Raw genomic sequence first — 13,565 nt, forward strand, 5'->3', positions numbered from 1 at the left:
TGCCATGCTTATTCCTTTTTTAATGATTTGAAAATACGTTTTTGTAGTACCCAGTCTTTGCTACTTCTTCAACAAATTTTCAGGGAAATGCTACCTGATAGAAAAATAGTATGGTCACAGAACTGTTTGCACGCTGTTTTCATGGTGATGTAGAAAAGACCTGACAGGTGTAGACTATGTCTGTCTGCTTCGTGAAACTGTACTGATGGGACCAGAAATGTAAAGAATGGTAGAAAAAATTGTCCACGGGTTGTGCAATATGCTGGGATAACTTGTTTTAGGTAATTTGTCCTCAGTACTGTGAGATAGTTTGCTTCTTTGTGTTGATATGTAAAAGGTGCTGTTTCTGTGCATGCAGATGACTTGTAACTTTTACTTCAAGGAAAAATTGTTTGGTCATCTTTGTCTGTGGGGAAAATAAGGTAAAATCAGCTCTGTGAGGGGGATCGGCTCTATCAGTTACTTGAGAATAATTCAATATTTAGCCCTTGAGTGCTTTTTGTAAATTGAGTTGATATAAATGACACCACTGATCATGAAATCAAAGGTGAAGGCAAATGGGTTCAGTAATTAAATGGTTGATATTGAAGAGAGCAGAAGTAACTTTTTGGGAAGAAAATTGTGCAATGTGCTGGCTGAATCCACAGGGCTTTTTGTTTCTAGAAAGTCACGTGGGTTTTGCACATGAAAAACATGCACAGAGTGTATATGATGACTGTCATTGCTCTAAAACCTTGGTTTTTCCTTTATATCTTCCCCTCGCTCCTGTCAGGAGCAGCACTAAATAGCAGATTTATTTTTGTAGTATTATAGTTTTAGTATTTGCATGCTGTTTTTTCAAGTGAAATAAAATGTCATATAACATCATTAGGGAAGTTTTTAGAAAAAAAAAACCACAACAGATTGGTGAAGCTGCTTATTTCAGTCTTCTTCCCCATTTTTTCTTTGGAAGACTGTGTTTTTTGTACAAATAAGTTGATGGGATTCACACTGAAAAAAAAGTTCTGGTATGTGTACCAGAGCTGTACTGCTCTCTTGTGGAAATTGGATCATATGATAATGTTTTGGAATGGAGGAGAGGGGTTATGAAATTGTCATCTGTGTTGCTGCTGCTAACAGATGTGCAGATGTTCTCCACCAAAGCATGGAGAGCTTCTTTAGCCTGTGTCTAATGTTGATGAAAGAAACCTTTTCTGGCAATGCAGTTTGTGTCTAGTCAGGGGTTTATATAAAGGCAGTATGGTGAGGAAGCTGAGTGAGTGTGCCCAGGAAATTTTGGGTTTGTTCCTGAGTGCCTCTGGGTTGGCATCACTTTGCTTTGCTGTAAAGTGCTTTGCTGACCACATCTCTTGGCAGAGGAATAAATGGATGCTCAGGTCACTTTCTGTACTGTAACCATTAAAAGTTCCTTTCTCGTGGCTCCTGAGTGAGTGGTGTGGGTGAGGCAAGGCATTTGTATTTTAATTTTCTGTTATATGTTCCATCAAACCTGAAGTGCCAGAGCCTGGGCAGCACTTGCCAGAAATCTGTGCTTAAAATTTGTTTCAGAGGCCCAGTCTCTGAGTTTGAACCATCCACAACAAAGCTGTATTTTCACACCAGGATGCCTTTAAAAACAACAGTGCTCTTTTCATTGCCTGTGTCTGCAGCTGCCAGGTTCTCCTTGAGCTCTGCTTGCCTGGAGGTGGACTGGCATTAAAAAACTGTGCCTGTGTGTCAGGCATAGTGACCTAAAAAGCCAGGCTATAAAAAGATAATGCAAACAGCTGCTGCTTGGTTTGCTTTTTCCTCTTGCTTTCCTTTCTTAAAAACAACTTTCCAGCCTCAAAACAGGGCAACCTAAATAAAAGATTCTGAAAAATTATGTTAATTATAGTTGTTAACTAGTGCTCATTAGGTAAATAAACTGAATTTATTTAAGACATTTTGAAAACTGTTCATAAATTCAAAGGGCACAATTCTTAGTCCTTTGGCATCATTTTACCCCATCACTTCTTGTTGCTCTGCTTTTGCTAGTTCTGCTTTAGACCATGCGGGATATTCCTGGTAAGCTTTCCAATATGTTGCTGGCCTTAGGACTGTGGTGTGCCACCACAAAATCCTTGTGGTCTTGGCAAGGTTGGTCAGCTCTGATGGGGCAGGTCCCTGCCCCTGTGGTACATCTAGGGCCAGGCTGTGCTGTTCAGTCTCCTACTAGATGGAGTGGATCCATTAATTTTCCATTTCTCTGATGTCCGTAAGGGCTTTTCTATGTTCTACTCCACATTATCTGTAGAAATTTAATCTTTCAAACTCATTTTTTGATCAAAATTGTGTGAAGCTGCCCCCTGGATGAGGCCAGTCAGAGCGGGACTTGTAGAAACTGGACAAGACAGAGGAAAAGACAGATGGACAGCAAAAACACATAAAAATTTCCATGGACACACAGACTCAAAGTTTCATCTGTATTTCATGAACAGATTAATACTTATTTGTTGTGTTAAATGTGCAGTGCCTCTAATTCTGTTTTGAGAACGTTGATGAACATTTTGCTGCTTTTTTGGGATTAACTGAAATGGGCCTAATCTGCTGTTAAGATCATTGCTGTAGTGGTACAAGTAACATTAAGTTGTTTTCTTCCTCTTCTTTTTGTCTAATACTTCTGCATGTTTGGTAGGTTTCTTTCTAAAGAAAGAATGATAATTTGAACTTTCCCCAAAGTTGGTTGTAGAGTTTGTATGGAATTGATAGGAATTTCTTTTTTACTCCATTGGTAATGTGCAAAATATTTCTATACAGGTAGAGGAAGGATGGTGGAGTGGAATACTGAATGGCAAGGCAGGGATGTTTCCTTCAAACTTTGTGAAAGAATTGGAATCAACGGATGATGGAGAAACACAGGATGCTCTGGATGACACAGGTAGTGGTCTGTTTGTTGCAAACTCTTAGCAAAGTAAGTTTTGATTTCTGGTATAATTTGGGGTATTATGGTTAAACTACAACAAAGCTGTAAAGAATTCAGTCTTCCTAAGAATGATGTTCCCATTTCTTTCCAGAAAGTGTTAATGCTGAGTATGAGGATACATGTCTGCTCCCATTTTCACTCATAATAAAATTGCAGTCAAAGTCTTAATCTTGCAAATGTGTGGCATGCACTTTATCATTAGAAATTTTATAATATTCAAAGTTGATATTTTTTAGACTTGGATATAAAATTATTCTTTTGTTTAATAGCTTTTTTCAGTCTTATTCTCACAGTCATGAGCTCTCTAAAACAGAAAATTGAGGTGTTTAACCAAGTTATTTGGAAATCAAAACAGTGTGGAGAGCCTCAAAATAAGTCCAAGGAAGGAGATCCCTGTTGAGTTTGTGAGGTCCCCAGGATGAAGTGAGAGATAAGGAATCTGACTCCATGTTCTCAGAAGGCTGATCTATTATTTTATGGTATTGTGTTATATTATATTAAAGAATGCTATACTAAAACTGTACTAAAGAAAGAGAAAGGATACAGACAGAAGGTTTAACAAGAATGATAATGAAAAACTCATGACTGACTCCTCAGAGTCCAGCACAGCTGATGGTGATTGGTCATTAAGTAAAAACAAGTCACAGGAAGCCAATCAAACGTGCACTTGTTGGTAAACAATGTCCAGACCACATTCCATACACAGGAGCAGCAATCAGATAATTACTGTTTTCGTTCTTTTCTGAGGCTTCTCAGCTTCCCAGGAGAAGAAATCCTGGTGAAGGGATTTTTCAGAAAATATGACTGTGACAGATTCCAGTTCTTAGGCCTTAGATTATATTTTAATCTAACAATAAGATGTTTTTAAGGCAGGATTTACATTTGGCTGTCCTTTTCTAGCCATGACTGTGTATCTGGGGCAGAAGCAGATGCTCTGTGGCTGAGTAGTAGCCTGGGTGGTGCCAGGCAGGTCTGTGTTTTACAGGCAATTACTCTGTTCCCTTGAAAATGCACTTTAGAAACATTTCAATCTGTGAAGGTCAATTTGAAGGGGACTTGTCATATGGTATTGCTGAAACAGGAATGTTTTTTGGGAACATCAGAGCAGGAGTTAATTGATTTTTAAAAGACAGTGGTCTAACATTCGAGAAAAACAGGTTGGTTTTTTTTTTTTACCTTGTGGTAATGTGCTCCCTCATTTACATGGTGTCCAGTACTGATTGCTTCAAACAAGATCTTGCTCAGACATAGGGAAGAGCAAGATCTTGTTGAATTATTTTTGGAAGTTTGGAATTCATGGTAGCATAAAATTAGACCTTGACTTGAGCAGTCCCAAATAGGTCAGTGGCTGTTTCCTTGGAGGTCAAGTTCCCTGAGTTTAGTGGGGTGTGGTGCAGTGAATTTACAATTGGATATATATTGATCTTAATTCCTGTTTTCTGAGATGAGTGACACTGCACAGTAATTTGAAGTTATTGTATTTCCTGTCAGTTCCTAACAAGTTGGTGTGTTCAGCCCCTCATCCCCCAGGGGTTGTTTTTAATGCTCAGTACTTTCACAGTCAGGGTCTGGAGTAGCTTTTTGGTTCCCTCCTCACTCTCGGGAAACAGCGAAACTTCTTTCACTCACTTGTGGTCATTCAAAGGTGCAGCCTGGACTTTGCCCACCAAAGGGATGTTTAGCTGTCCTATGAGATATGAGGGGGATATAACTAAATAAAGAGCAGCTGGGTGGACAAAAGGTGAGCAACTGAAGTCAAGAGAACTTAGCTTCACAATACCATCAAAATATCCTAAATTAATGATAGGAGGAAGAGACTTTAATCTTTATTGCAGTTCACAGGCCTGCATGGGCTGAAAAGAACTTCACCCAAAGGCTAAAAGATGTGGAGGCCATTTTGACTCTGGTTGATAAAAGCTGTCTGCTTTCACATGACTGTCTCCTGGAATTGTGCATGCAAAAGTTGCTTGACTATGTATACTAATTTGTGGACTTTAACAGATGGTTACCATAGTTTAAAAACTTCTTTAAAAAAGTTGCAAAGCTCTTAGCAACAAAATTAAGTTGTTCTCTGAAATATATTTCTGGGGGGTGGATAAATGCTGTCCCTTAAAACTGAAAGATTGAAAGAATTGTAAATAGTTGAATTATCCAGCAGTGATTAATTTCCAACAACTGTATCTGGTTTGAATGCTGGAGCATTTTGAGCAGTAGGAAAATGTCTCTGGTTCCTTGAGAGGCATCACTCTGCCACTGAAATACACTCTGTTTTCCTGTGACAGTTGAAACATGTTTGGATTCATTATGAACCTTTATTGATTATTGCTTTCTGTGTTTGTAGCTGTTCAAATGAGAAGCTTTTAAATGTTGGACTAAAATGCCATTTTCAGAGAGTGCGTAAGCAGCGTTTCATACAACTAATGGAAAACACTGATGTTAACAGGCTGTGGATCCTGAGTGATAATTGAAATAGCAAGAATATTAGTGAGCTGTTGACTTAGTTGCCAGAATAACCAGGACAAAACTGGTGTGATTTAAGTTGGTCTTACATTAAATATAAAATGAGAACAAATATGAGGTGTTACAGCTACAGTGGTGTTCCTTGAAAAGCTCTTTATCAGGAGGAGTGCACAAAGCTGTGCTGCTTCCACTTTTTTCCCAGAAGAGCAAATAAATAATTTCAGCTTTTAAAATAGCTTTCCCTTTCTTATTTTATTTTCAGAGCCTGTTTTCAATAGTCCTACCTCACCTGTGACCTCTCCAGGAAATGGGAGTGAACCTGCTTTGGGACCAGCACAGCCAAAGAAAATCCGAGGTGTTGGGTTTGGAGATATCTTTAAGGAAGGCTCAGTGAAACTTAAAACAAGATTATCCAGTAATGAATCAGAAGATAAAAAGCAAGATAAGGTTTGTAGTGATACATATTGTTCTTTTGAGATTTCCTGTAAAAATAATTTAGGAGATGTGGAATCTGACCATTATCCTCTCATCGGGCTCTTGCCTATAAAACAAAACAAATCTCCTTGAATATGTTTCACAGTAAGTTGTATTTAACATTGATTCCAAAAGGTCTATTCAAATGTCTTGATATTTAAATCATTAGAGACTAAAAACCAAGCTGATACATAAATTCTCTTTTCAGAGCCATGACAGTGACATCTCAAACCATCTGCAGTGTGAGGTCCCTCTGGTTCACCTTGTAACAGACTTTATGTATAGTCTGGGAGAAGATTAAGTCTACCAATATAAGTTAAACTTGTTTTTTAAAACAAGGAATATTTTGGCATTTCTTTGTGTTTTGGCTTATTTGGGTTTTTTTCTCAAGTTTTGGTGGATGTTGAGACTGCTGATCTAGGTGTCAGCTGCCATTACCTTCAGTGAGTGCTGCCAAGCTTCATAAATTACTGGTTGTGTAAGCCTGTAAGCCTTACACAGAAATGCAGTTCTAGGATTTTGCATTTTCTTTTCCCCATTTTTTTTTTACTGGTTGAGTGGGAAAAGGAGCCCTTTTATTCTTTGTTTGAATTTTATTTTGATCTGAACTCAAGAGCGTTCTTACTCCTTGGAAGCACAGCAACAATGCACAGTCCTTTCACTTGGGCTTACTATTCCAAGAGCTTATATATGGATTTTCAGCTTTTGGTAATTAAAGGCAGTTGAGATAGTCCAGTTTTGACTCAGGTGATAAAGAAAGCTTTTAAAGCCTTTGTCTATTTCAATTTGTTTGTGGGTTATGGTCATTAATGCTGTTCTGGTGAGTGATTTGTTTTCCTCTGCCATGGTAATAATTGTATTGATGTAGGGCAAAAAGTGAGACGAGTCCCTTGGAGGAGGGGGGATCAGAGACTTCCTTGAATGTGTTTTTCTTCAGTAGCAATGCTCAGAGCAATGGCATGGTGTGTGCAGTGTTTGTTTCAGAGCATCAGATGATTTGGAAGAGTTGCAAGTGTGCCTTCTGTTTAAAGCTTGGGGAATGTTGCTTCCTGAAGAAGGTGTTGTTTAGAAAAGGTCTGTGGCAGACCTTACTGCAGCCTTTCAATACATGGATGGATATATAGATGGAGAGAGACATTTTACTGAGGTCTGTAATGAGAGGACAAGGGGCAATGGTTTGAACTAAAAGAGAGGAGATGAGGAAGATGCTCTTCATGGTGAGGGAGGTGGGGTGCTGGAACTGATTGTCCACCCAAGTTATGGTTACCACATCTTTGGTTGTTCAAGGCCAGACTGGATGGGGCTTTGAGCAGCCTGGTTCTATAGGAGGTGTCCAGGCTCATGGCGGGGAGTTGGACTGGGATGGTCACTGAAGGTCCCTTCCAGCTCAGACTTCTCCATGATTCTGTGAAGTCACATGGATTCTCCTCATTCCTCCCCTTTGTCCCTTGATGTGGCAGGCTGTGGTCACTACTGTGATGTTCATGTGAATGCTGTTAGAATAGGTTTTCAGGACCTAGCTTCCAGTTTGCTTTCTTGTCATGAGATAGATCATTCAAAAGGGTGCCTCCCTACTGTCTGCCTTGTCACTTGGGAACAAAAAAAACCTTTCCAAACTTGTGCAATTAATATGAAGTCTGCTCAGACCTTTTGGATTGTTCTCTTTGACTGTATATATGCAGTGACATATGCTGTGCAGTTTTGGTTGGCCTGTCTGGAAAGGTCTGGTCATTTCTCATCAAGAGAGGAAGTGAAGTGTGAAAACAGTTTTGCATAGCTTAATGTCAGAGAAATAAACAATTTAGTTTAGCACTTAATATTCCACTTATTGCCAAAGTCATTCCAAAGGTGGGCAGACTTACAGAACACCATGGAGAGCCCAAGGGAGATAATTCTCATGAAGCTCTTGTAAAAATAGATGGCTTCCTTGGATTTGTGCTTAACTTGCTTTGGTGTTAGCTGATGAAATGCTTGGAGAGCACTGTCAGTCTTTTAAGACAGTAAGAAAAAAAAAAAAAAAAAAGAAAGCTGTGTAGAGGAGTGGTCTCTTTTCCCTTGGAAAATTCAAGCTGTTCAGCACAGGAAGGCTGAGCACTGATGGATCTGAAGGGCCCAGGAGTGTATATGCTGCTGCAGGAGATCCTTCCAGCTCTCCCAACATCCCACGTGGGCTCAGGCTATTTATACCCTGTCTGCCTAAACTTCCTCTCTTATTCCTAATTGCATCTTACATTGGAAGGGGGAAATGCAGAGAACTATTTCCATGTTGGAGGTGTTTAATCTCAGAGGAGGGTTATTTTAGTACTTCCTTCATATACCATTCTGGAGAGAGTTAAATTGCATAGGTACTGCAGGAACATCCCAAATGACCTTGGCTTCTTCTATGGTATGTCAAAGGCACCTAACATCAGCCTACAGGCATTGTCTGGCTCTAAGGAGAGTAAATCCAGGTTCTCTGGCAGTGGAAAATCTGCAAAATTTGAACTGTAGATGAAAATGAGCAGAGTAACTAAAGGCAGTGGGATTTTTCATATCAGTAATGCTGTTAGGGCTGCTCAGATGAGTACTGACTGTAAGATCATATTCTGTGTTTGTAGCTCTGGGTGTGAAGAGGTGGATGCAGCTGAAGCTGTCGGAATCTGCCTGGCAGCTCAGTAAGTTTCTGAGGGGAAAAATTAAATATTCTGTAATTTATTTTAGTTAGGTGTTAAACTCTGAAACTTGTGGCAATGCCTCTTTGCTTTTTCATTTAGGGGAAATCTGTAGTTCAAGAACACTTGAACTGTTCTGTACAAATTGCTGAGAGTGAAGGGAAGCTGGGACGGGGTTTTCATGTTCTTTCATTTGTCTGAGTAGTTAAAAACTGCTTGTCTGAAGTGCTGTATGGCTGCTGAGTATCCCTGCCTTTTCCCAGTGCAGGGTAAGCATGGCCAGAGAGTTACTGTGAGCAGAGCTGTTAAACAACTGCTTCTGTTATGTGCTGGAGGAGACAATATTCAGGCTAATGGGAGAGTAACACCTGGAACTGCTGAAATACAATTGCTAAAGTGTATTTAGCCATATCCTGAGATCAGCTTCCAGTTTGAAAGCTGTGCTCTGTCTTTGACCAATAGACAGACTCTAATTGCAGTGTCTGTAATGAAGTAAATACAGTAAGCTAAGTACTTAGTGGAAAAACTCATTAAATCTCTTGGAGATGGTAATTTTCATCATGTCAGCTAATGAAAAATTCAGTATCTTCCGTAGCCTAATAACAAACAAAACTCGAAAGAATTTTAGTTAACAAAGTTCTTTTTTCTTTAATACAGCCATTACCTAACCATCCTCCTGGAACAAAGTTAATTCATTTTCCTAGTACAACAAAAACTGAAAACACACCTGAAGTAATAAAACCAGAAGCTGAAAGTAAACCAAAAGGTAAGGCTGATGGATATTTACATCTGTTATGTGGAGGTCCTTTCTTATGAACTATTTGGCTACCAATTTGGTTTTTTGGTGTTAAAATCTAAAATGTCTGTGTGTTCTGAAGTTTTGTATGATGTTCTGTACCCTTGAGGAGTTATGCAAGTGCAAAAAAGTCTAAACTAATTTTTGCTTACATTTCTTTAGAAAAAAAATCAAAAACATTTATAAGGTTATCTCCCAGAACAAAATAAGGCTGGGATAGGAACTTCTATTGCAGCAGTCATTTTGCATTAATTTTCTGTTGATGTGTTGTTTACTTTCTACCTGGTTTGATTCTGATGGGATGCTGGAGACCTATTTCCATGGAACAGTCTCCCAGCACAATTTCTGTCCCCAGGTTACACAAGTTCCTTTGTAGGCTCGGGATTTTCTGTGGAGGTGGCAGCATGCATCTGAAAGTTGGTGCTTAGGTTGTGTTGAGGTCTCTTCCCTTCATAATCCAGTTTCATTGTGATTCTGTTTATGCTGTTTTTTTATTTTTCTTTTTTATCTTTTAAGAATTTATGACTTCATTTAGCTGCCAAATTGCACAGTTTTATCAAGAGAGATATTTTTAAGTCAACCCAAAACATCTTGTGGGAGTGCCAATCCCTATAAAAAATTAACTTTGATTATGTGATGTGTAGACTGCTCATTTCCCTGGTTCCAGAGCAGACATTTTGTCAACTTCTGTATTGTAATTTTAAGTATATTTTTGTTTTATGTGGAAGTACCTTATTTTGGTGTGTTTTCTATGGAATGCATAATTTGCAGAAATAAGAGAACTACAACATCTTGCTTTTAAACCATTTCAGTGCTATTGCTCTAAGAACCAGCTAGACAATGTGCAGCCCTGAGCATTGGGAAATTTGACTTGTCTAAAAATATGCATAAAAATTAACTCTGCCTAGAAAAAAAATCCCAACATTCAATGCTGGACACTCAAAGCATTCAGTATTTAGCTCCTTTAATAGATTCAGGTGCATCTCATGCTAAAAGCATGGAAGTTGATCTAATCCTGTGGCCCTGCTGAGTCTCTTTCCCAGAGAAGCAAATATATCAAAGAGGAACTTAAATATGACAGTAATGGTAGTTAATACCTATAGACAACAGATAAAAACCTCTTAAACCTTAGGCTTATTTCTCTTCCTTAGTGTTTTATTTAAATATAGACCATAGTGTAGTTGATGTGTCTCACCCTCAGTTTTGAGAGACCAGGTTTTAAAATAAACTGTGTTCATCTCTTAGCAGATAAACACAGATCTCTGAAATGTTTAGGCTAGGTTGGCTTATTTTGCAGTGAGGCTCTTCTGGTTTTGGAAGTTTGTTTTGGCCTCCAGTGCAAGGATATAAAAATATTTTCTTTAAAAAGTATAATAATCGCAATTTGATCCCTCTTTCCTCCAGTTATGTTAGGATACAAAATCTATATATATTATCTATTTAAGCTTGGCATACTTGGCATTTTAACATAGTGTTTATTACTCCTTTTTCTTTGTGAATACAGTTTGTGCATTTTTAAACTAAAGATGTGTGTCTTAAATAAACAAAACACAACAGCAAAAAGGTTTGACTGCAACTGATTTATTCTCCTGGCACCCAGCAAAAGCTATCATTAAGAATTGCAGAGGATTCTGTGATTCTGTGACTTGATGTTGTGCTGCTCTAACTGGAGGGTGAAGCAGCTGCTCATTGTGCTGTCAGTGCCAAACACCTGATAGGTTATGGCAGCAGCTAAAGAATCCTTTTTTGTTTGCTTCCTCTTTCTTAGTGTGTCAGATACAGAAATACAACCTTTTTAGCTGCTAAATTGTTTAAAATGTGCTGGGGGTAAAAAGTCTATGTTTATGTATTTTGGCCTTTCTCATTGTTGTTTTTGTGCCAGTCTGGGAAAGGAAAACAAATCCTCTTGCCTTTTCAATTGTTACCACAATTCAAAATGGATTAGTTTTGAACTGTTCCAAATGGAAAGAAAAGAATTATTCTTTCTGCTTTTGCAGAAGAGGCTGTGGCCGAGAGTTGATGGCTCAGATGAGCTCTGGTTTCAGGTGCTTAGCCAAGGAATGCCTTTGCTTTAGTTACTTGGTTTCACTGCACAATTTCTGAAGTCTGCTGCCTGAAATTTCTGTAGCTGTACATGTTAATAAGGGATGCCACTTAATAAAGGATGTTGAAGATAGCTGCCTGTATTTAATTAGGACTACAAATTTGAAATTTTAATCAATTTTGAGAAAATACATAAAAACTCTAATAAGCTTGAAATCATTTCTGTGTAAAGTAGCTCAGAATTGAATATATAAATGCTGTTGGGGGGGGTAGATGTGCTGTTACAGTTTTAACTGTTACACTTTTAATGCCTCTTTTCTCCCTCTGAAATCAGAGTGCTTGAATTAAGTTGTGAAAAAAAGGCTTTGGGGCTTATACTTCTACCTTCTCAAAGATCTATTTCCTTTGCTCAATAAGTATATAATCTTATTTTTCCTTTCATTGAATATTCATAAATCATTCTCAGGTGGCTGGTCTAGAAGGAAAGTGTGATTATAGTGTGAATTTCTCAGCTTTCAGACAGCATACGTGAGCTGTTATAAGGAATGTTACTCCCCATGGTATCCAGATTAATTGTGCTCCTCTGTTCCAGCCAAGGAATATTGCAGGACAATATTTTCCTATGATGGCTCAAATGATGAACTTAGCTTTAAAGAAGGCGAGATCATTCAAATAATCAGTAAGGTAAGAAAGCTGGGTCTGCTCTGGCCATGTGTGTGGCTTTGGCGAATTTTGTACTGGGAGGTTGTGCATGAACTGAGAAGCAGGAGGGTCTGCTAGAGCAGATATTCCTGTAGACTGATTCCTCTCATGTGAGATTCAACTCTTTGCTTCTGCACTTGATGAAGGTACAGATGACTTCAAAGATTGTTCCAGAGTGGGAGTTATCTTGGGCTCTTCAAAGGCCATTGGGATCAGTGTACACTCAGTGCCAAATGCCTTTTCAGTGAGGAAATGGGAAAAGCTTTCAAACAGCCCCTTTACCTTCAGAAACAGTTCTTGTTCCCTGGGGATTCAGAATAATCAGACAGAAATTAGTGATACTTTCTGTCTGTAAGAGAAACGTGATTACTTAGTTGAATGTCCTCATTTGTGTTGAATTCTGAAAGCAGCTTTTTGATAGATCATTTTGGTGCAGAGATGATTCTAAACAGAAAATAAAGCTATCCATAATTAATTTCCCTGCACTATTCTGCAGACTTTTGTTAGTTTATATGCATGCCTATATTAAGAAGTAATGACTTTCCTAAAAAAGTGGAAAGTTTAATCTTCAGCTTTTGCTCAATTGCAGAAGAAGACTTAACACATTTTTCTTTATTAAAATTTTAATTCTATGGAATTAAGTGATTGCTATTATGAGCATCATTGATCATAAGTACAGTGGAATTGAGTAGTTATGGAAGCCCTTTTGTAAACACAGCAACCCTTGCCCCATCTCCATTCAATCTTTTGCCTCTCTGTCTTTTTAAACCAATTTATCCCAAACACACACTGGTTCAAAGTGGAGCTAAGAAGAGTTGTCCAGACTGAGTGGCATCCCTGCTCATGGCAGGGGGTTTGAACTGGGTGATCCTTCAGGTCCCTTCAACCCAAACCATTGTAGGTTTCTGTGATTTTTTTTTTTTTTGGAACTGAGGCCCGGGGGAAAGCTGTTATTTATGCTGGTAAAATATAACATCATACTTTCTGTTATGGACAGAGGCCTTCATCCAGTGACATCATGTAATGGAGTTCTCTGCCACTGAATTAATTATCCAATACTGTATTTTCTCATAGTGTGGTTATTTTTTCTCTCAGGGGGTATATTCTTCTGCTTCTTCACCCTTTTCAGACCAGTGGAGCTGATCCATCACATCAGAATCACTTTTATTTAGTAGAATTGTGCGTCATGCCAATAACATTTGGAGTCTTTACTGAATAACTTGCTGGTCAAGGAAGCTGAGAAGATCAGATGTTGTGTGTTAGGTCTTAACTGGGTTTATGTACTTTCCTTCCCTTTGCAGATCTTATCCTTACACCCTTATCTTATATGATGTAATATAATTTCATCCTGCATTTTAGAAAACAAACAAAACCTGACCAAACCTGATCCAATCTGTAGCTGTTTCCCCTTGTTAAGTTGGCCAGTTTCAGACAAACAATTACTTTGTTGTGAGTAAAAGGGAAGAAGCTGTTGTGTAACTGTATCTATTCTGGG

The 13,565-nt window shown here is 38.5% G+C and overlaps 1 protein-coding gene across 3 annotated transcripts in view; it reads left to right on the forward strand.

Annotated features, from left to right (window-relative positions):
* CD2AP (CD2 associated protein) overlaps window positions 1–13,565 on the forward strand; it is a 77,873-nt gene that overhangs the window by 42,449 nt on the left and 21,859 nt on the right. For all 3 annotated transcript variants that reach the window (XM_074538008.1, XM_074538010.1, XM_005485084.4), the window contains 4 exons: window positions 2,779–2,899; window positions 5,667–5,851; window positions 9,187–9,295; window positions 11,961–12,052. In XM_074538008.1, the coding sequence (XP_074394109.1) occupies window positions 2,779–2,899; window positions 5,667–5,851; window positions 9,187–9,295; window positions 11,961–12,052 (507 nt within the window). The remainder of the gene's footprint in view (window positions 1–2,778; window positions 2,900–5,666; window positions 5,852–9,186; window positions 9,296–11,960; window positions 12,053–13,565) is intronic.

This window comes from Zonotrichia albicollis, chromosome 3 (assembly GCF_047830755.1).
Source record: "Zonotrichia albicollis isolate bZonAlb1 chromosome 3, bZonAlb1.hap1, whole genome shotgun sequence".
NCBI lineage: Eukaryota > Metazoa > Chordata > Aves > Passeriformes > Passerellidae > Zonotrichia > Zonotrichia albicollis.